Source organism: Bemisia tabaci, chromosome 1 (assembly GCF_918797505.1).
Source record: "Bemisia tabaci chromosome 1, PGI_BMITA_v3".
NCBI lineage: Eukaryota > Metazoa > Arthropoda > Insecta > Hemiptera > Aleyrodidae > Bemisia > Bemisia tabaci.
In genome coordinates this window covers 25,231,261-25,254,197 of record NC_092793.1, presented here as the reverse complement: position 1 = coordinate 25,254,197, position 22,937 = coordinate 25,231,261, and the positions used below count along the sequence as shown (strand labels likewise).

At 40.3% G+C, this 22,937-nt stretch overlaps 1 protein-coding gene across 2 annotated transcripts in view; it reads right to left on the bottom strand.

Annotated features, from left to right (window-relative positions):
* The window catches only part of LOC109041326 (lachesin), a 124,846-nt gene that overhangs the window by 13,498 nt on the left and 88,411 nt on the right, over positions 1 to 22,937 (bottom strand). For both annotated transcript variants that reach the window (XM_019057648.2, XM_019057649.2), the window contains exon 3: positions 21,855 to 21,914. In XM_019057648.2, coding sequence (XP_018913193.2) covers positions 21,855 to 21,914 — 60 coding nt within the window. The remainder of the gene's footprint in view (positions 1 to 21,854; positions 21,915 to 22,937) is intronic.

Sequence of the window (22,937 nt, the reverse complement as noted above, 5' to 3'; positions counted from 1 at the left end):
TTCATACGGCGTTTTACCTCAGCTCGGCGAAGTTGTAATCATGGCTGCGCTGAATAAAAAGCGTCATTTGCTCGGCGCTAACCTTCACTCATCAATGCGATGACTCGCACGTAGAGTTCCGGCGCGAGGACAGACAAAACCTCACAACTCGCGGAAGTGATTTCCCGCACCCGGCTATTGTTTCGGGATTCGCGGATGCCGATTCGCGGCAGCGGCGGGGGCGGGGGTGGCAGATAGAGATCGAACTTTGCAAACCCGTAAGAAAGGAGTATTGTTCGTCGTTGCCGCATTTCTCTCAGTGACGTGGCGTGTTTGCGATATATTGATTGATCTGCTATTTAGACCTATGGAATATGATCCAGTGTTGTGGCGTGGTTTGCAATATATCGATGTTCCTGCCATTTAAACCCATGGAAAAGTATTGATAAACTGGGTGTTCGCAATGAACACAATAATAATCGATTCTTTGCCACAGCCTCAAATAGGGAAATATCGATAAACGACCATTCACGCCTCGCCACTGACTTCTCTGAATTTGATGACACTCATCGAAGAGGAACTCGGCAGTGCTAATGTATGGAACGCCGTATGACCATTCGAGGGTTGCTAAATTTCCGCGGATGAAACAAGTGTTTTTGAAGAAAGTTTTGCATGTTTGTCCTTGAAATTTTCCGATATTTTAGATTAAATTGTGAACAATATTGTTAAACAACTTTGAAGAAAAATATTCACATGTTTCTAAATAAATTCGTTATTTATTTATTTACGGAAATATGGCAACGTTTGGAGGCTCATCGGTGTTAATCCATAGTGCGGCGGAATTTCTTCAAGAGCGTAGAATTTCGACGGTAAAAATTTCTATCGATGTTCCAATCACCGATTAATAAATCGATCCATTGATTACTTGATCCTTGATTGATGGAGCACTCAATTTGTCAAAAAACTCGATTAATTGTAAAAGTAATCGAACTAATCAATTTTTCCTAAAAATAAAAAAAGTGCAAAATAAATTCTTACCAACGAAACTAATAACTTTTTAAAAAAGTTACTGATTTTGCGATCGGTTTCGATTTATTTTCATTGATTGTGTCAAAAGAGATTACATTTCAATTTAAATCCGTTTCTCTACAGTTTAGACCTATTTAAACGAAGATTCTTTATAGGGACGTCATGGAAACGTTTTTGCAGATTTGAAATTTTAACGATGCAACCAAATCTGCCCAAAACTTTGACACACAAAAAAACTTACATGTGAAATGGAGACTGCAAATAGTAAAAAACAGGAAGTAGAACGTGCTAAAGGATCCTACACGCTTGTCCCCGGCCGGGAAAAATTAGAAACGGTTGAAACAAAACAAAATGGAGTAAGTTACCACCGTCGGAGCGAGAGACTTATAAAGCACTAAAAAGTGAAAAAAACACTCGTAGAACAAAGAGGGACTTTTCAGGTGTCAGTTCAAACTGTGTTAGACCAGCCCTTGATTTTTCTTGATCCCAAATAATTGTTCTCTCCTTGGATTAAGTTGAACCCATTGACTCAACCTAATTGACAGTGTTTCGTTTCGTTACCAATTCGTTTTTCTAATAATTTTTAAATTTGTTTATGAATATTTTCCAATTATAATTGATGAATAGGAATGAATATTTTGGAAATTTTCTTCTCAACCGTCGACGCTACGCTCCTAAAAGCGTACTTGATAAAAATCTGCTCAGATTGATGTGCGTGTTGCATGTGCTCGGTTTGAAGGCGTTTTCGTTGTTCTGAAATGTTCGACTACTAATATATAATTTCAGAGTATTCAGTTAGAGCTATGAAACAAATCTATTGTGCAGAACAATAAAAAAGTCTGATATAGTACTATCGAGGGTCTTCAGTTTTGTCTTTAATTTTGTCGAACATGATTTATATCTACTCCTAAAAAACTACAGATGTATGCTTGACATCATTTTTGATAAGGCATGCCTATGTTTCAAAATTCATAATTGCGAAATTAATGGTATGATAAAGGCGAATAACTTGTATCTTAGGCCGAGATGAACATTTTTGAAAGCTTCAGACATACTTGAAGTGAAAATTCACGACTTTGATGCTTCGTCTCATGATTTTTCTTACAATAATACACTTGAGATAGAGGTTCTAAAAGTAGTGATCACACGCCTTTTCCAGAATTTTGCAAACAGTGATTTCTATTTTAAAAATCTCACACCAATTCGTGACGCTAAGACGTAGCCCTATACTCAGGTATCAAATTTATCAAAAATTGTCTCATGAAGTTAGTTGAAACGTGCACAAATTAAATTATTTCTCGATGCAATTGGGCATCTGAGCCCAAGATAACTAATTAATTGAAGTTGACAACCCTCAAAGGGACTCTTTTCTCATCACAGAAAGAGTCCCTTACGCCCCTCCCTCCATACTTCCTGCTTTTCTCTCTCTTGATTTCTTTCATCTTTGTCCTTTCCGGCGCTCCTTTATTTTTAAATGCGGTGTGGGATAAACTTTTTACTTCACAAGGAGTGGGAGGCTGCCAACTTGCGGTAACCACGTAATACGACTTAATTTCGTGAGCCGATCGAATCCGATCCATTTGGCATAAACTCCTATTTATGATCAGTGTAAGTCATCGTTACTTACGGTATTTCACGCCAAAAGGATGAACGCATTTTGTTGCCTGTGAAGTTGTCAAACTTTTAGCTTTGACTCTGACCTAGTAGGATTCAAAAAAATAAGTGTGAAATTACTGCAATTAGACCTGCGGGCTGATAATTGAAATTGATAGACAAATCTATAGACGAAGAAGACAAAAGGGATAAGGAGGAATTCTATTGGTGGAGGAGGGTGGTTGCAATGGACAGAGGAGGCAGGCAATAGACTAATTAATGGAAACCCACGAAAGACGTTTTAGTTAGTCCATAATTTTCGCCCTTACTTTATAGGAGCTACCCATTTCAACCAATAGGATCGCTCCATATTTTCTATATCTTATTTGTCTATTGATTTGTCTATCAATTTCAATAATCAGTCCGCTGAAATACTAATGTAAGGAGAGTACGGACATGTCGATAATTTGGAGGTATGGCCATGGAGCTTTTAGGGCCAATAAAGGCAGCCAACCCATGAAATTCGATTATCCAGAATGACTTATTACTACAATTGTCACGACCATTTGTATGTTTAGCACATTTTTGACTTAGTTTTTGCATAAATTACTCATTTTTGTGGAAGTACACTCATCTATTCCAACATTCTTGGTCATGTTGGTTTAATATTGGAATCTAAGGATTAGCAAGTGGCAGTTTCTAGTGTTTTTCGTGTTAGAAGTTTGGCTACCCTTTTTGGCCCTAAAAGCTTCATATTTTGACATGTCCGTAATCTCTATGTATAGGTACTCTAGTTAGACCCTGTTCCGATGGAATATTCTTTATGCGTGTACTAAAGTATTGTTTCTCCGAATTGTTTCTAAAATTTATTGAAAATGAGTCATGGAAAATGTGTCAGTAGGAACGCTTTTGAAAATTTCAATTTATCTTCTGTTACGATCAGGGTAGCGACTGGTATAGGATATTTTTTTACAAAACTTAAGCTTGCGGAGAAAATTTTACAAGCTGTGCATTGATACGGGAGGTAACGGAGAGTGGGCAGACGTGATGGATCGGGTTTCCTCAAGACGTAAACGTCTTTCTTACTGAGGTAAATACAAAATAAATAAATAGCCTCTAGGTCAGTAAATACAGAAAGACGTCAGGCAGGGAAAGAAACGAATTTTCAAGGAAAGTGCCGGTTTGAACTAAAGATATAGTGGGCAGAGCGGGCCGGCGAAGTGTTGTGCCTTATTTGCGCAGGGGAAAAGCCCTATGCTCCCAACAAGACGGATGAGCGAATGCGGAGATTGTTCCATATGACTGAAACGGATGCCATGGAGAATATACACTCATGATCGGCTCTATTTTGACACCTTTTGTTTTGAGGAGCAAATATTTAGCTCAATCTCAGCTCCCTCTCCTCCCTCATCCAGAACCTACCCTCATCAAGATTGAATGCTCTAGACCACGTGGCAAGAAATGAATAAACGCAAATCAAAAAAATATAGTTTTTTGTTTATTTATTCATTCTCCAATTTAAAAAAAGTGTATTTGTGATGTTATTTCGACGTCTGTATGTAAAAGGAACCAGAGACGGGTGGGGAGAATGGGGGTGTGGTCGTAAAGACTGAACAAAAACAAAGTAAATTATTTGGGTGTGATTCCTTCCGGCAAAATAGAAAAGTGGGAATTTTACATTGAATCAAAAGGAACTAATCGCCAAAATATGCTAACTCATGAGCCGCGGGCATATGACAAGAGCGTTTTGGACAGGGCTCATGAGTTGAAAAGATCCGATTCCGTCGATCTCTTCGGCCCCGTAGACGTTACTGGTGCTCTATAATTCCCATTCATTCAGACGGCTCTCAACTAACGATTATACTCCTTCTTTTACACCCGTCTCTGGTTCTCTTTAGCATAAATACGTTCATTTTTTGCGTAAAAATCTCGGCAATATTATGACGGGTTTTTTATATTTAATGTAATAGAAAAAATACGTACGTCTTTGTCAATTTTGAAATGTGCGCCGATCTTGATACCATCAATGGAGAATTTGCATGCACATTTTTATTGCTTTATCTGAAAGTGCTTAAAGAGCTGATTTCACAGTATTTTTCATGATTTTTTCTGATATGGGAAATGATATATTAATAGACTTAAAAGTGAGAAAATGCACCGCCTAGTGACTTCATTTGGCAGCATTTCCCATTTAAACACACGTATTTTAGCAGGTTAGATAATTGTGTCATACCTCCTCCAATAATCGTTCAATTCATGAGCTAAAGGTATCCTCGTGTTCAGTTCTTTCAGTAGTTTTCATCTAAACACAAAATTCATCAAATTTTAGACACCTGCAAATTCTCTGTTATTGGAACCAGGCGGTCTTCTGGAACGGAAAGTCGGTATACATGCTGCCCCAGGATTTCATTCTTAAACATAGATTACTGAGAGCAGCTACATTTTCTAAGGTGTGTAATGCATAGTCGTCATTGAGAAAGTTACAACAGGAAGTCTGGAGTCAAGAAAAAACTTTTGTGAACAGCAGGAATTCGAGGAATTCGAAGCGCCGCGTCGACGAACGCACGGTCCAATGACTAAGCCAGCTATTTTTTACCGCCGGATTCCGGGGGGCCTCCGAAGGTAGACAGTGGGAAACCTTCCGTCTGGGGAGCTGTATAGAAAATACAATTTGAGAGGAAAAGTTTTGTCCTCCTCATTTGAGTAGCCTCGCATACTTTGGTTGTGTGACGCAATAACTGCGCATAACGGTATTCCACCTCCTTTCTCGCCGTTTTCCGTCGAAAATCCATCGTGGAAAAGTACATTGAGTTTGATTCTACCATTACATTTGACCTTACGCGAAAGGGAAGCTCTTTCCCAGTTCTCAAAAGAATGTCAACGTTTTAAACCGTGTACCTCGTTTGAGATGTTTTAAAATCTTTGGTTCCACTTCATTATTTCAAAGGAGATAAAATCAACATCATCTCTTGGATTTTTCACAGAATTTTCCTGGCACGGAAGAGAAGAATCACGGACATTTTGAAGAATTGACGTCGAGTTGTTCTTCTAAAATCCCCTGTCGCCACCCTTTCACTGGGCGTCCCCTTCGTCTCCTTCCAGGAGGAACCCAATCAAGCAACTTCTTTGGCAGCCTTTCGTCCGTCATTCTATTGACATGACCATACCAGACAAGCTGTCTGGTCATGACGTCGAATATGATGTCATTTTCGACTCCCATGATCTGACGCACTCTTTCATTGCGGACCCGATCTCTCCTAGAAATTCCAGCAGACCTCCTCCAGAAATCCATCTCCGTTGCTCTTAGCATCCCCTTTGTCCGCTCCTTCAGCTGCCAAACTTCACATCCATATGTAAGAATACTCTTGACTACAACGTCGTAAATTCTCCTCTTGTTCTCCTTGGAAATCCGAGGGTCCCATAGGATTCCATTTAACATCGCTGTAGCCTTCCTTGCCAGGGTGTTTCTTTCCTTAATCGCTTGATCAGTTCTTCCACCCTGGGTCAACCGCACTCCCAAGTACTTATAGTGCTCGCAGCCTTTGATCTGCTGCCCATCCTCCAACTCAATGCTTTGCTGATCACCGCCAAAAGTCATCTTCTCAGATTTGGATATGCTGACTTCCAGACCCCACTTCCGATACTCTTCTACTAACTTGCGCATCATGTATTCCGCGTCGTCTTGATCTTGAGCAACCACCACCTGGTCATCAGCAAAGCACAGAGTGAACAGAGTTTCAAGATCACCCAAGGGGACACCCATACCAGAACATTTCTTTTTCCATTCTTTTAGCACGCACTCGAGATAAATTTTAAATAATGTTGGCGACAAACAACATCCCTGTTTTAAACCCTTAGTAACATAAAATCCCGCTGACAACCCCCCATGGCACTTAATTTTGGTAAAACTCCCTTTATAAAATCGCTTAACAGCGTCAATCAACCCCCCGTTAAAATTCGATTTTTCCAAGGCCTCCCAAAGTTTCACCAACGGCACACTGTCATACGCCTTCTGGAGATCCACAAAAATTAAATGCAGCTCCTGAGCTACGGCCATTTTCTTCTCAATGACCTGGACAATAACAAAGAGGTGATCTATCGTAGACCTGCCAGCTCGAAAACCAGCCTGCTCCTCTGCTTCGTGATCTTGCCATTCGTCCTCGATCTTCGCTTTCAGTATCTTCCCGTACACTTTGCTTGTTTAATATTTAAAAAATGAAATATGACAGGAAGTCTGCAACGTCTCAAACCGAGATCTGTGGTTTAGAATTTTCACCGTGAATATGTGACAAATCTCTCCATAAATCAGCAATCAAACTGCCTAAGTTCCTCTGCTCCACAGCTTGGGGCGCACAGTGAATCTAGTTAATAGGCGAAGTCGGACAAAATCTGAAAACTTTAAAAGCTTATATTTTCGAAAATATAAAACAAAAGAGTTCAAGAGCGGCCCTATTGGGATTATTGTGAAATTCCTTTACAGAAACACCCCTTGGAGTTGAATTTGTGACTATGTAAGTATCAAAATTTGAAATTTTAGCCAACAAATTCAAGTCCGACCTATTCTATAATCTCTTTCTACTGTGCGGCGTCTATTGATGGTGTCCGAATTCAGAAATGGAGTTGGACTCAATGAAATAAAAAGAGCCATAAACCAATTAACCGCAACCGAATCTTGGAAAAGGAGACCTCTCAAGGGGCTACCCTCTTTTTTGTCCGCACTTCGTGCCCTCTTTATTTCCCCTCTTTGCTAATGCGGACTGAGGGTAAGGGGAACTTTGGGACAAAATGATGAGGTCAACTTTTTTTCTCCTTTTTTTTTTATTTTCACCAAAGTACCTCGAACTATATTCGGAATGAAAGAATACTACATGACGGGCTAGAAATACATCCTAAATTTTTCTGCCCTTGCTAGGCATTCCATGATATTCTGGAAAGGAGAGAATATACAAATACACATCGTTTTGAAAAAACAAGGGATTTGTTGCTCTAAAAATGCAATAATTTATCAACAAAAAAAAAACAAAAAAAACAAAAAAAACAAAAAAAAACAAAAAAAAAACAAAAAAAAAACAAAAAAAAACAAAAAAACAAAAAAAAACAAAAAAAACAAAAAAAAACAAAAAAAAACAAAAAAAAAACAAAAAAAAACAAACGAACAAACTGAGGGTTTGTTCTAAAGCAAAACCATTTATAAAGATGGGATGGTATACATATACAAGCGGATTATGTCAATCGCCTTGGTTTTCAAAAGTCGGTATCTCTTTGAATATTGAACGCAGGAACCTAATGATTTGAAATATCTCACTCGTTTTGGCTTGTGAGAGGGTTTCATCTATGGTCATCGCAAATGATCCACATGACACCTTTTGCAAAAAAAAATAAAAAAAAACTATCAGAAAAGCTCTGAAGATGATTCTTAAGAAACACATAGACCATGCAAGATAAAATGCTCTCTGGATTACCCGGCAATAAATCACGCGGAACACACGCGAAAATCTTAAGCTTCGTCAAGGGAGGCATTCAACGTTGCTTGCCAAGTGATGCATTACCCGGACGGCGTGAAGCCCAACATCTGGGCGCGAGCTCTTGCTGTTTTTCGTCTCGTTAGGGAGAAACCACGCAAGTCTTTCGTAATAAGTAAGTTCATTTGCGGTTTTTGCCCAGCGGCTATGAAATCAGTAGCGCTCTCTTCGGACTGCTTGTCATTAAATTATTTCAAAGCCCGACATGAGGTTTACGTTATTACTACAAAATGAAAGAAGTATGAGCTAAACTACTGCATTACAATGGTCTGTTTTTGGCGTTCATCGAAAATGTAAGGTTATTCCCACTGCGGAGAAGTCCTCCTTAAGATTTCCTGTCGGGAGGGGTTGAGACAATCATGTCGTCCTTTCCCAGACAAAAGAACGTATAACTGCATGTTAACCCTGCTTGAGTTTTTTTATACGCTAAGTCCCAAGTCGAGTCAAATCGACCCGTATTTTAATGTAATGATTTTGATAATTGCAGAATCTTAATGTTAACCTTAATATTATTTCTTTGTTTTTGAAGGTATGAAATATACTTCCGCTATTTGTAACTACCCGGGAAAGATAAGATAAACCATAGACTAAATAAAGTTGTAATGTAAATTGAAGAGCTCGTCACTTTGTAGCATTTCCGAGGTCCTGAATTCCGAGACTCCTGTGTCACGCCGGGTCACTTTTTCGATACATAATCGATTGTTTGTGATACACGGGGACCTGGCCATCCGATGTAAACAAAGAGGATATAAATAATTACGTATTCTATATCGCCATTTTGGATCGGAAATGTATCGAAAATGTGACTGAAGCTCGGCGCACACCGGGCTCGGAACTCGTTGACCAGAACATGGCGCCTGCTCTCCCATCTATACTATAAGCTCCAAGACCTCCTAATTTTGCGAAACTGGTGACGCTTAGTTCCAGCGTTCTACCGGGCCGATTTTCATGATTTTTGCGGCAATCGACGGGCAATTGTCTCTAAATAAGCCAACTCTTTTCGGATTTTCAAAATATGGCCCAGGTTTTTTTATATTACGTGGTAAAGTTGCGAATTCTCCCATTTAAACAATGTAAATTTATACTTTTTGTCATAGTTCGTTTGAGCGTTCTACCGGGCCGATTTCCATGATTTTTGCGTGAATCGACAGGTAATAGGCCCTAGATGAGCCCGCTGTGATCAGATTTTGGAAAAAGGACCCAGGTTTTTTTAAAATCACGTTATAAAAGTGAGTGAGTTTACAGAATGCTCCGGTACTGCTACCGCTATGCGCGGGAGGATGCGCAGTGGTCGAGGAGGTTGCGCAGTAGCTGTGTAGCCTGCGCATCAGCTCTACACTTATCTACACAAGATTCGAGTCAGTGTCCACACGTCGAGCGGTGGTCGAGTCGTCTAAGACGTCGAATGCGTCCAATTGGAACTCGGTGTGGGTTCGATCCCCGACCCACGAAGTCTATATGATTACCTGTGTGACTATCACTGTGCATTGTTTTACTGCAATATTTCATCAAGCAGTCATTCCAAAACGCGTCCTTTTAATTTTAAAGTAATTTTAAGTAATGTTTAAAATTAAAGTATACCTCATATCGTAATTTTTTAGGGGAAAAATAAAACTAACACCGATAGGAGGGTAAAAATAGGGCCGCGAAGCGGCCCATTGATGGCGCGGAGCGCCTTCAGGGGGTTGGGCCGCGTAGCGGCCAGGGGTGTTTACATTACGACTCTATGTACTCTACGGTGTTAACTTAAATTTTTAAATACGTTTCACCGAATATGCGTCAATTACAAAGTCAACGATTGACTGGAGGCAGGCTTAAGGTGCCTCCTTTAATTTTATAAGTCATTAATTTTTGTTCAAAAGCCGCCACTTTAGATGTTTCCAAATGCGTTGAATGTGGTCAGCCATGCACGGCCTAACGCAACGCCGCGCCGGGGCCGAGAAACAAAACCTGCATCGAATAATGATTAATCACAACCCCGTTAAGGACCAGTTGGTTCGGCTTAAACTTCTGAAATAATTTCCCGAGTTTCGCGCAGATTCAGACAAGCCGGCTTAAAAATAAGACAGGTGCTCTGATTAATAATCCTTTTACTCAACTTCGGCGAGGAAATATGCTACTCGCCCGCCTACTCCTCCGTCCGGGATGCTCCCTCCTGCCTCTATTTGTCTATCCCTGATAAATCAATATACCCATATAATGATACTATACAATTTTATCACGCCTACTTTAATGAAATCCCAAGTCATCTTGAAGGATCAAAAATGAAGAACGAGATCATATATAAAGTTCCACTTGAACAACGTCATTTTGTATTGAAGGTAACAAATAGAACCTTTTAGCACTTGGGGCAAGGATGTTGTTAGCGCCCTCCCTCCTCTGAGGGAAGGTGGGGGGGGGGGGGTCCCAGAAAATCCTGAATTTTAAGATAGAATTTTTTCCTACTTTACGTTTTCCCCGTCCTTTTTCCTTTCCGACTTTTTAGCGTCTTGGTCAGCGCCTGGGGCAACTGGTCCACTCGTCCATAGGACGGGACGCCGCGGCCCTGGTGTGATGGATATATAATTCTATAATTCACTTAAGTACCTTTCGGCCTATGCCATTATCAGATCATTATTACAAAACTCGAACATGAGTATAATCAGTTTGAAATTTCTACGAAATTTTATATCTTACATATACATGATGATGTCGAAATTTTCTAAGCCATCTCTCGAAGTGGTTCTTAAACAGTTTCTGTGCTATCGATGGTTAACACATTTCATCAATTTGACGGTTATATGTGAGTTGAAGACTGATGAGACAAAACCAAACACAGTCTCCTCAGAAGTTTCGAAATAAAATTCCCTGCAATGACATATATTCTGCAAAATTATGTCAAAATTCAGTGGGTGGCGACCACTTAAGATCCGCGATTGTGCTTTTATTCAGTTTTGAGTCCTGTTTGAAAACTGGATCACGATTAGATTTTGTGTAACGGTGGCAAAAATAAAGGGGACGATGTTCGCTGCGACTGTATCACTGAATATCAACAAGAGGTGGGGAGTAGGGGTAGGGGAGGGTGAGAGATGGAGCGGATGAGGGAAGGAGGTGAAATTGAGCTATCGAGGAGCTACCTTGCGTGTTCAGCTCGTTTACGCCGAGACGTTCAAGGAATAACTGCATTCCCTGTCCTATTCTCTTGGCAATGACTCCAGTCTCCATCTAAGTGACTTACAGGGCTCAAATTCGAAAAGAATAGACCAAACTTTCTGTCTATCATGAGCTTCCTCGGCGAGAATTTAACATTTTTGTTTGAGGACGAAAAAAAAAAATAGTGTATTTTCCGGAAAATACACTAAATGAGCCGGGAAGAGTGCTATGACTGAATTCCCATGGTTTTTTTCTCCCTAGTTGATTTGATAACGGAAAGTTTTATTCGGTTTTGGGAACGGATAGAGATCAATGTAAAAAAGAGATGTTGTACCACCGTTTATTACTTTCATACTTCGTTACATTTTTTTTGTTGGATTTGATTTAAAACTGACGTTAAAGGAAGAATTGAACACAAAATATAAGGGAGGTGCTTTCATGGAATCTACGTGTTTTTTGATTACTCCATCGGTAATAAACAAAAGTATTCTTCAGACTATTAAATGGTGAGCTAAATCATGTGAGACTTATTAAAATATTATACCTCGGAGAGAGACTTGGAAATTAATGATCGGAAAAAAATGGAGAGAATTTTAAGGGAAATAGCTATTGAGCTGTCGAAAATATTTAAATACAAGTATACGTCAATAATATCTGCCAATGGAATGATAATCTTTAGCAGCTGCAATAAATAATTTAAAACTATAAGCCAAATTAGCACGGCGTTGTTTGGAGAAATCAAAAAATTTGATGAGGCATGAGTGAACTGAACTAACTGTATGATGTATCAACTTATGTTGAGCGATGGCTGTATCAGGGGAGATCGGCGAGGCCTAGCTCCCCCACTCCTCCGTACCAAAACCTGATATTTTCCTAACGACATGTAATTTTCCACGAATTTTGAGAAATTTCCACATTTGTCTCTGTATGTGGTATTTTTTACCTTTGACCTTTTCTGACTACAGCATTGCATTTTACACATAGGAGAAAAGCTCAGTCTTTTAAACAAATACGGTCTATCAATCAACGATTCGGTCGTTAACTGAGATTTTCGATCCATGTTACCATATTTGTAGCCAGTGTAACTGAAATTTTGATTTTTGAACGCATACTTTCAAACTACTTCGATCCTCGCAACAGATGTATTTTTATAGTTAAATCCGGTTAAGCTGAAAGTTAGGTTTGACGTTGTGGACATTTGACTTAATAAACGGAACAGCACTGCCGGCATATAAGACACCGTACTACAGTATATATAATCGTATTTTTTTTTCTGTCTATCAAGGTTTACACTAAAATTGACTTAACTTTCTGTATTTTTTAGATGAGAAAGAATTTCTTAGCTACCTTTTAAATAAGTGCCTAAGAGATCAATACCTGGGAATTTTCCAGAAGATTTCTAATAAGAAAAATTCGTTTGAGCCTTTTCAAATTTTTAAATAAAAGAAAAAACATTTATACTTTAATTCTCAAGGAGTTTATCCAGAGTTGATGAAGCTTTGACTTCGTCAGAGTGCCTCTGTCAATCGGTGTCCTAGATTTCCCATAGTCGAGCCCTATGTGCGAATTACTTATTGCTTTCGCCTTGAGCTGTTTGCACGTAATAACACATTTAAAGAGTTCTCATCCGTGTATCAAATTCTCTTTACTACGTTCCCTTCGTGCACCATTCTTTTTGTTTTTTCACCAGTGATGGCTCTTTAGGAGAAAACGACCGAGCTCGGTGAGAGAATGAGATTTCATGTCGCGCAAGTGGATTCGTGTAATTTCTCCTTTATATGTCACAAACTAATGACTAAATCGGGAATTTGGTCAATTGCCTCGGCAAAGTCAATATCTATATCCAGAATTGGAACACAGTGCTCTCCCTTCATCACGAAGACTCCAGGGACCGGCTGATTCCTCTTTATAGAGAGATTCTCGTCACCTGCACAACAGTTTTTATAGATAGAGAGTGAGTGCTGCAATGAGATTCTTCCAAATTTTAGACAAGAATATTGTCCAAACAAGTAGGAAAGTCGCAAAGTTTTTGATAATTTCATCATTGTTTTCAGACTTTTTAGCGCTGAGTGAAAATTTATCGCAAAATTGCTAGATCCTGTGTAACATAAAAATTTGAATCCTTCTTTTCTCTTTTAAATGGTAAAAATCCACCAATCTCTAAATAGGCACTCATCATTATTCAACGAAAGTTTACATTCCCAAAGGTACCTTAAACTACATTTTCACCAAGTTTCATGCTGGTAGCCTAATTTGAAATATTTTGGTGATATTTGACCCTACGCAACCCCTCTAAGGAGGGGGTTTAGACCAACCCGAAACGTCCCAAGTTTGTATGTCTCTGTTTTTAGCCTTGTTTACCCATTGTTTTGTGTTTTTCTAGTTTTTTCGTATATTCGGGCTATGTTTTTGTGCTTTATCCTTATGGCTGTGCCGGATCTCAAAACTATACTGTCTCTGACCGGACGTCATGAGAAGTTCTGTGTGATCTGGCGTCCTCGCTCTTCCGAGGCTTCAGTGCTCGGCCCAGAGCACATCGGAGCTCGCACACACGCGCCAGGCGAGGAATGGCGATGACAGTTGCTCGTCGTACGTCGGGCGCCCGCACGGATTGTTCTTCGAACAGATAGGTGATCTTTCTGACAGGGCACCGCGACGCCCGCGCCCGGACAAGGCAAGACGCAACCCGCGCCGCACAGAGCCCCGTCCTGACTTTGTCAATTACAAGTTGCCTGAATTATGCCGCCACAGAGACGAGGCTCAAAATTCGACTTTGACAGACAGCACCGTTGCCGCAGAGTCCCTTTGCACTGAGGATGAGGAAATCCAAGTCTGATTGGTTTCCGCACACGGATAAAACAAAATGTTAGCGGATACAAGCCCGTCTCTTCGCAGGATGTGCTTTTTGGGAAAATTGGTGGGAAGTACCAGATTCCTGATGATATTAATTTGAAATTCTTGTCAGCCATTCCCCCGTGTGCCGGGTCCGACTCTTGAATACCCTTGAGTGTGGAATTTGTGTCTATCGAAGTGAAACCACAGTCCACACTGAGAAAAAACTATGGCTTATAAACCTATTAGAGGTAAATATGGAACACCACTAATAGTAGTACCTCTACATATAATAATAGCACATATACCTTAGTTATGGTACGGGGTACCTTAATTAGGTACAGAGACCTTAGTATGGTTCACAGACCGAGAATCATTAGTTTATTTACGACTATTATAGGTGTTCCATATTTACCTCTAATAGGTTTATAAACCATAGTTTTTTCTCAGTGCACGAGGGGCTCATTTTAAGCTAAAATTCACCTCATACCCTCCCCCTTGTGCCGGTCTGACTCTTAAATTCCTCCGAATTTTGGAATTTATAACTAAAAATGAAAACTGAGGCCCACCGATGGCTCATTTTAAGCTTACATTCTTATCGGCTCCTTCCACAGAGTATGTTTGAGTGTGGAATGGATGTTTATTGATGTCAAACTGAAGCCCACCGATGGATCAGTTTAAGTTAAAGTTCTTCTCATCACTCCCCCGCTTACTAACAATGAGCACGACTCTTGAGTACCCCTGAAAGTGGAATGTAAATCTGTCGATGTCATACCGAGACCCATCGAAGTCTCATTTTAAGCTGAAATTCTTGTCACCGCCTCTCCCGTGCACCAGGTGATTGCCCTGAGGCTGCCATTTTGATTCTTCAAAAATAATACCCTTTATGCGTCGTTGTGATACCTATTTAGTGTAACTAAAAACTGACACGGACACACATGAAGAATCTTCACTGAAAGAGCACATTCGCGTCGGTGTTCCTGAGCCTATGCAACTTTCCTCAATATAACAAACTCCAGGAACACTAATTTACATCCACTGATCGGAGGGGTAACAACTCCCGTAAATGATGATTTACTGCAAATTGGATGCCGCCCTCTGGCGGCCCAACTCGAAACTCGGGTGACCACGCGGAAAAGCGGATTCCCTCACTCTCGCGTCTCACCTGGGCCCGACGCCTCTCTATCACGCTGAAAGAGTCACGGACCCTCGTAAGGTTTACCCTGGAGATAAGCGGTTTTTCCCGACGAGAGCAGCTCGCTTTTTAAGCTCTCATCTCGGAGTCGCGCCCGTAACCTTCCGTCAAATAACTTTCACTTTCTCGCCACAACTGAGGGGCCGTAGTTCACGCGCGCGGCGAGCTGAGCGTTGAATGAAAAATTCAAGCCATTTATCCTTCCCGGAGCGCCTCTCCGGCTTTTGATCCCCCCTCACACACCGCGCTGCGGAAGAATTGCTCTCTTGGGTGTAGAGTATTCTGATTTCCGAACACCTGAGAATGGATGCAAGCCTTACCCTCGCATGGAGCAACCCTGAAAACTTAGCATCTTAAAACCCCTTCAAGACTTTGCAACCAGCATATATCCTAGTTTAGGACGTCGCACATGTTTTTTATTATTTATTTATTTATGTATTTTCTTTTGAAAGATATCCAATCAAAATAGCGGCGCAAAAAGTTCCATATCGCTGACCATTTCTCGAGCGTTTCTGCTTCAGGGCGAAAAATTACTTTTGACACTTTCGATCCTGCTAAAAATGACGATGTAAACACCATATTGGTCGGGTCCAACATTTTACCGAGTAAGTGAGTGGAGCGTGATAACTTTTTGATGCTAAACGTGATGTCAACACGTTACGGATGCAGAGCTTTGTAAAAATTAGTTTCTAACTACGATGAGACCAACAAAGTAACTGACTGGTTATTAATACCGGTTATTAATAACTGTAACTAAACGGTATTTTAATACTGTGACAGATTGGTGACAATTCGTGCGAAATCGGGTGATTTTTTGTGCAATATTGGGTCATGTAAGATACACTTTAATACTTTGCTAAAATAAATTTAAGTAAACAAAATCAGTAAAAGGTTTCAACTTATTTTGGTTTTTTTTTTAAATTAAACATAAGAAGGACTATTTTATGAGGTTCTATTTTTTATTTTCATCGAATCCATCCACGGATTACGTGGAATTTTTCCACTCCTGAATCAACCTACCAATCAGCTATTTTTCCAGGTCATGGAAATTTCCCCTTGAACACTTTGATAAAAACAGAGTTGATAAAACTACAAAAATACACATCTCTATTTTGGGTATTCGATGACCAAGGTAAACTGGTATAAGTCGTGGACGGGCCGGATTCATCTCTATAGACTATCAATATGACTTTGTCCGATCGGAAATCGTACGTCATTGAGCAAGTTTGAAATCCCACCACCGAGAGCTGTGGAGACAGTCCACTAAAATCCTGTTTTTCCGAGACAACTACTTACTGCAGATCTTACTCGGGATTGCGGAAACTTATAATTAAATGAGAACTAATTAAAAAGATTAAGTTTTGAGTCCGTGATAGGTTTAATTTGAAGACTTCCCTGTCATGGCCACTGGTGGGCAGATGATTTAATACCTCGATTTAGCGGGGCAGATTTGTCAGATTGCATCGTCTGCGAAAAACTATAACGCCAATTGCAAAATTATTTTCGTTATAGATTCAGCAATGATACCACCGACGCGACGTAATAGTCCAACCACTAATCAACATTCAAATGTTAAAATTAAACGAATTATTTCTAAAACTCAAATTATTATACATGGCTATAGGTATTATTATTATAAAAAGTTCGACAAGGAAATATTCTGACGTAAGTAATTCTAAGAGACATTGCCCACAATGGGTCACTAAACCATGAACGAATTTTGACTTGCAAATAAAGTTTTCTGAAGGAAAATGACGCCTAGAACACGATGCGCACATTAAAAACGCGAACAAGTAACTCAATAATAGAGAAATGCGCAGTTCAAATCGCTCAACTTATACGCAAAAAAGCGCCCCGGTTTCGCGCCGCGCCGAATGATGTCATCCGGCACCAATCAGAAGCGGGCACGGGTTTCCACGACTACCGTCAAATATCTATCTACTCTTCGTACATGAAAACAATACTAATTCAAGACTTGAATCTCATTCATATGTTAGCTGTAATAAACGAGCAACAATTCCACATTGAAACACGTTTTATTTGAAAAAACATCAGAGGAAAATAAGAGAAGATTGCGATATGACTACCGCAGTGCGTCAACACCGTCAGTTTCCCGCCATTCGGGTGCGTTTGAAATGTCTTGCAGTTTTTAGATTTTTCAAAAGCGGGTTTATCCGCGATTTCGGCTCCACAAAAATGCGGAAAAATCACCCCGTTATCTACTCACATTGTACTTTCAGAATATTCTATAAAATAAACAAGGTTTAGTGACCCATTAATAAAAATAACATGTTTCCCAACGTTTATAAAATAGGAGGCGTTATGGTGGCATTCCAGCGACAATCCTCAGTTGAGTTTTTTAAAATGTAAGAACGATATAAAACGAATAAGAGCAATTACAAATCCTAAATCCCTGTGGCATATTCCAGGGAAAGCTTCTTCCCTCCAAATCTTTTTAAGTGCATTGACAATGTCTAGGTGCCCTCAGCCGTACCCTAAACAGGTCCTTTCCTCAGGAAGTCTCCGTGTGATTTACATTGGGAGAAAGGGAAGTTTAGGAAGCCCTAAACTTTGAGTGACATCCAACGATTCAACTTTAGAAGTAAGTCCTTACTCGGGGTCACCATGACTCGAATCTTTAAAAAATAAAATGTGTAGAAAAAAATCAATGATTTTGAAAGAGTTAAAGGTAGGTACGGATTCATAAGAAAATTCGAAAACCCGTGCCACTTCTTTGGGGGGTTACTTCGTAGTTTTTAAATTAGCTAATTACTTTAATCCCTTGTGAGGATATATTCCCGAAGATATTCAATTGAATTTCAAGAGTGGCGGGGCATGAATGATCGATTATCCGTACTTCCCCATTTGAAGCTATGGTAAAGAATCGATTGTTAAGGTGTTCATCGATCCCTTTCCATAGGTTTAAACGGCAGATCAATCGACACATCGTAAAGCACGCCGCGCCAGCAAATTCCACCCATAAGAATTTTGAAAAAGTATCGACTGAGATGGCTAATCTCTACGGCATGTGAGAGCGCCATTTCTTGAAGAATTCTTATTTTCGCTCTGGCTGAAGTTTGCGACGGACCCGTTGCGGATGTTTCGGTATCGGGTCCGGAGTGAAGCCGCGGGAAGTTTCGACTCCGATACGAAGTTGAAGTTGAATCCTAACCGCCGAGGCCGTACTCACAGGGGCCCGGGCCCGTAGTGTTAGGCGATGGCGGTGGGGGTGTCAAGAATCGGGCGCGGGTTTATTAATGCTCCTCTAATAGCCTCATTAAATCCCGCATAAATCATCTCTCGCCCTTTTAATTCACTTGTAGTGCTGTCCGGCCAAATTTCTCCGCCCCGCCCTGCCGTCCCTCCGCAACCGCGGAGGCACCACGACCAAGTTCCGAGCCACTGCACAGTTGGACTAAATTTTGCAATTAGGAACTACAATTTCTCGCTCGTCCGTAGAAAAGCATACGTCTATAGTGAAACGAATATTGCATACGTTGCTTTTAAACTGATCCAGGAATTCTAGTTTCTAATTGCGAAATGTAATCCAGTCTCCTTTAACATAGAGTACCTATATTGAGAGAGTATGGCCACTGGTGTTACCACCTCTGATTGGCTCAGCCATCTTAGGCTGAATGGAGCCCTTAGGACCCAAAAATGGCGGACGCTATAAATTAATGTAATGCAAAATGACTCAAAATGTAGTTTTCTTTGCTTATCGTAACGAGAAATTTACCCAAATGCACTATTGCGACTTATTTACATATTTTTAAGGCTAATCGTGTGCAATTTTTGAGAAAAATTATCTTGGATGTAGTAAAGTTGGCAGCAAGTGCGGTTGGTGATAACCGTCAATAGTTGGCAATGACCCCCCTCCCCCCTCCCATCCACAAAAACCAAAACAAAGCACCGCCATTTTTGGGTCCTAAGCCTCTCCATGGGGCCCAGTGGCCAGGTACTCTACTTTAACAGGGAAAGGGCAAATTGGACTCTCGACGCTAACATCACGGTGTAAAGCTGATTTTTATTTTGCACTTCCGTCGTAGGAAGGAGCGTTTTATCACTGAAAATTTAAGGTGAGTGAACAGCGTTTCAACTCTGAGGTTTTTGAAAAAATGACTTCTGTACGACGAACCATTAGACAAGGTATGAATTGAAGCGCTACGCAACATTTTTTCTCTTCTAAGTATCACGGGAAACCCAACCGTACAGCAGAAGGTCCAAAAATTGTCTCTTGAACAAGATTTAATCGTTCACAATCAACCTCAGTTTATGAAAAAGAAAAAGAAAAAAAGACGTCATTTTCACAACCTGGCTTATATTTGATCTGTGTTAAAACTTGTTAAAATCTAGTTTAGAAGTTGATTTCTCAACTGCACGTTGTGTGAATCACCTTCTACGTAAGATTATAAGCAGAAAGCATGTGCCTTGTTTTTTTAGTTCCGATCTTGTCAGTGGTCCATCGTAGGACTGGCACTACATCGATGGTGAAAGTAAAGAAATACGTGTCTCTGATCTCAACTTTATGAATCCCCGCCTCTGATTCAATAATTTATTTTTTTAAGAGGTATGCGACTAACCGTTTTTCTTTAATATTTATGTGAATTGTCTTACTTCTTTGCTTGAGGTAGTGCTGTAGGTATGAGCTAAAATCACTTGTTATGGGCTTTGAGGTACACGGCACGCTTGTACGCTCTTCAGTTCTGAAGTTGACGTAGTTAATAATTTATATAAAGTTGTTGGAAACAGCGGTAAATTATTCACTCTCCAAATCCCACACGATTCGATTCCAAATCTCATGTCTTGTCACCTTCAAAACTAAGACAATTCGATCTATATTTAGTACTCTCTCTGCGGCTTTTTAAGTGCGATGTGATGCGACTCGCTGACCTTTTTTTCGTAGATTCTTATCATGGGTGAGGCTAGAAATTATTCTTGGCAGAAAAATGGGACGATCTTTGAGAAGTCCAGCGGCGTCCATTGGCCATCAGTGGCGGGGCGTGCTTTGCGATATATCGATTGATCTATGCCAATTAAATCTATGGAAAAGGATCGATAAACCGGGTGTTTCCTATGAACACCTTGTTTATCGATTCTTTTCCACAGCTTCAAATGGGGAGATATCAGCAGGTAATCGATATTCACGCCTGGCTACTGTCGGACACATTTATATCGTCACATCTCAATGTACACTCAAAGATAGATTTAAACGTACAGTTCTGCATCAATATATACATCGATTTTACCGCAGTTGAATTAAATCCAACTTATTGATGAATCAAACATTCATTATAAACGTATCAACCGTAAAAATTAGAATACAAATAGAATTACAGTTACATCAATCTCTCTCTGTAACGATAATCAAATGCACCGGCCGATTTCCTTGCCATAGAAAGGTTCTCATGCACGATAGTCGATCAGAAAAAGATGGACGAGCTTCAACGTCAATGACTCAATAGAATAAGATACCATTCAGGGGTGTAAAATCTTTACGAACCCACTATCTAAGGATTGCAGGTTCGGGGTACACACTGGTAAGAAATGGTGTACTTACACCGCCGCTGTACACAGCGGCTGTAGGTCTGGCACAGCGAAGTTACAAATACTCTATGACTAGAGCACCCACCGGCCCACGGTAGTAAATCCGCAATGCGTGAGGTATTCCTGCAGTCTTGTAGGCGCTAATGCGCTTCACGCCGACCGCGCTGAGTTTGGCGCAATGCGTGAGGTATTCCCAATGTCTTGTAGGCGCTAAAACGCATTTCCCACGAACGTGCTGTTCGGCGCGATTAGTTTAGCTCGTGGAGTCAGCATTTTTCAACTCGTTACCACCATTAGTTTTCGCACACTCTGTTCGAATTACTGTTATTCAAAATGATGAACAAAAATTACGTAAAATCTAACTAATTTTCTTCTGTTTGTTTACAAGCGGTTAGCACCATGCCCGCACCTCTTGTGAAACTGCACTGTTTTGTCAGCCGCTGAAAACTCGGAGGCAACGGCAGTAGTCATTGTTTACGCTCTTGAGAAGGCAGATTCCGAGGTACAAACCCGCACTTTGACTCGTGAGTCAGGTCGACGCGACAGCCGCTCACTACAAAGAGAGAACTACACTGCCGTGCTAAGGGAGAACGTCGTATGAGCATTCGAGAATTGCCAAATTTCCTTTCATAACATGTTTATTTTTGAGACAATATATGAATATATTTCCTTGAAATTCTTGTTTTATAAAAAGGAAATTTGGCAACACCTGAAGGCTCATACGGCGTTCTTCCTTAGCACGACAGTACTCCGTTGTCATACTCGTTATTTCGGGAGGAAAATATAAGTATATTTAATCTGGGAAGTTCAAGGGACCGACTGATTTCCTCGCTATAGAGAGGGTCTCGTAATAACGATAGTCGTTACAGAGCGAGAGAGGTTGCTGTACAAAATGTAAATTATCATCTATACTGCACCTGTAAATAAAAAATGAAGTAATAGAACATCAAATCGTTAATAATACGTTTTAATGAGTAGTCAAAATCATCTAAAAAATTAAGAAATCAGTGAAAATGTAAATTTCTTACCGTTACTATCCTCTTCATCCTTTCCTATACCATTTGTCTCGATATTTCTCGCTTTTTTACCTGTGAAAGAGAAAGGTGTATTAGAACAATTTTCAAAATAAAAGTATTACGATTTCCGATTAGCACTCTGCAACGTCAGAGGGTATTTTACAAACGTGAGGCAAAGTGGTGGCAAAACGCACAGAAAGTCCCCCGTTGTCTATTTCTCTATTAAAAATAAAACATGAGAGGAAATTAGTCAACGTGAAATGTAGTTGTCTTGAAAACGGTTTATCCGTCGTTATAACCATGACAAAAACTGAAAAATAGCGGAGGGAAGGGGGTTCCAGAGCTCCTCTAGAGAATGGTGCAGACATTTCATTTTGGCTGAAAAACACAAGAAAACGGGTAACCGAGGCTAAAAATAATATACACCTGAGCCTGTAAAGCCCTCCTCGACCAGGAAACAAAAATATATGAAAATAAAATAATCACCTAGACCTTCATTTGTAATAACGAAAAGAAGATCTTCTTGTGAACTTATTTTTGATACTACGAATGGGGGTATAGGGATTTTGATTTTTATAGGTAACTTTTTATATGTTTTGTTTCCTTTCGAGAAGGGAGTTACAAGCGCTCATGTTGAAATGTCCCAGGCTTTGTGCTCGCTGCTTTTAGCCTTGGTTACCCGTTCTTTTTCGTGTTTTAGTTGAATCATTAGGGCCTTTTTGTGTATTATTGTTTGTATTTTGGTATGCTTGTAATTCCTTCGTTAGCATCCAGTTTTGCCTACTGCGCGACGCATTATGGATTCCGGAACTCGCGCGTTGAATTCGAAGTTCTCGGGTTCCGTTTGGGTTTCGGATGACTTTGATCCGTTAAAGTTGGGCCGGGATGCCGAATGCTCCTCGGATGATTGACACGTGCAATTAGGGGTTGCAAAATCAAACCAACCTCAACCTAAACACCCGCCGGCGCAGCGTGGCGTAGCGTAGAAGACCCGCGAGATGTGTACCAGTGGCGTGGCGTGCGTAATCGATTATCGATATCTCGACATTAGAAACTATGGTAAAGAATCGATTACTAAGGTGTTCGCTGCGAACA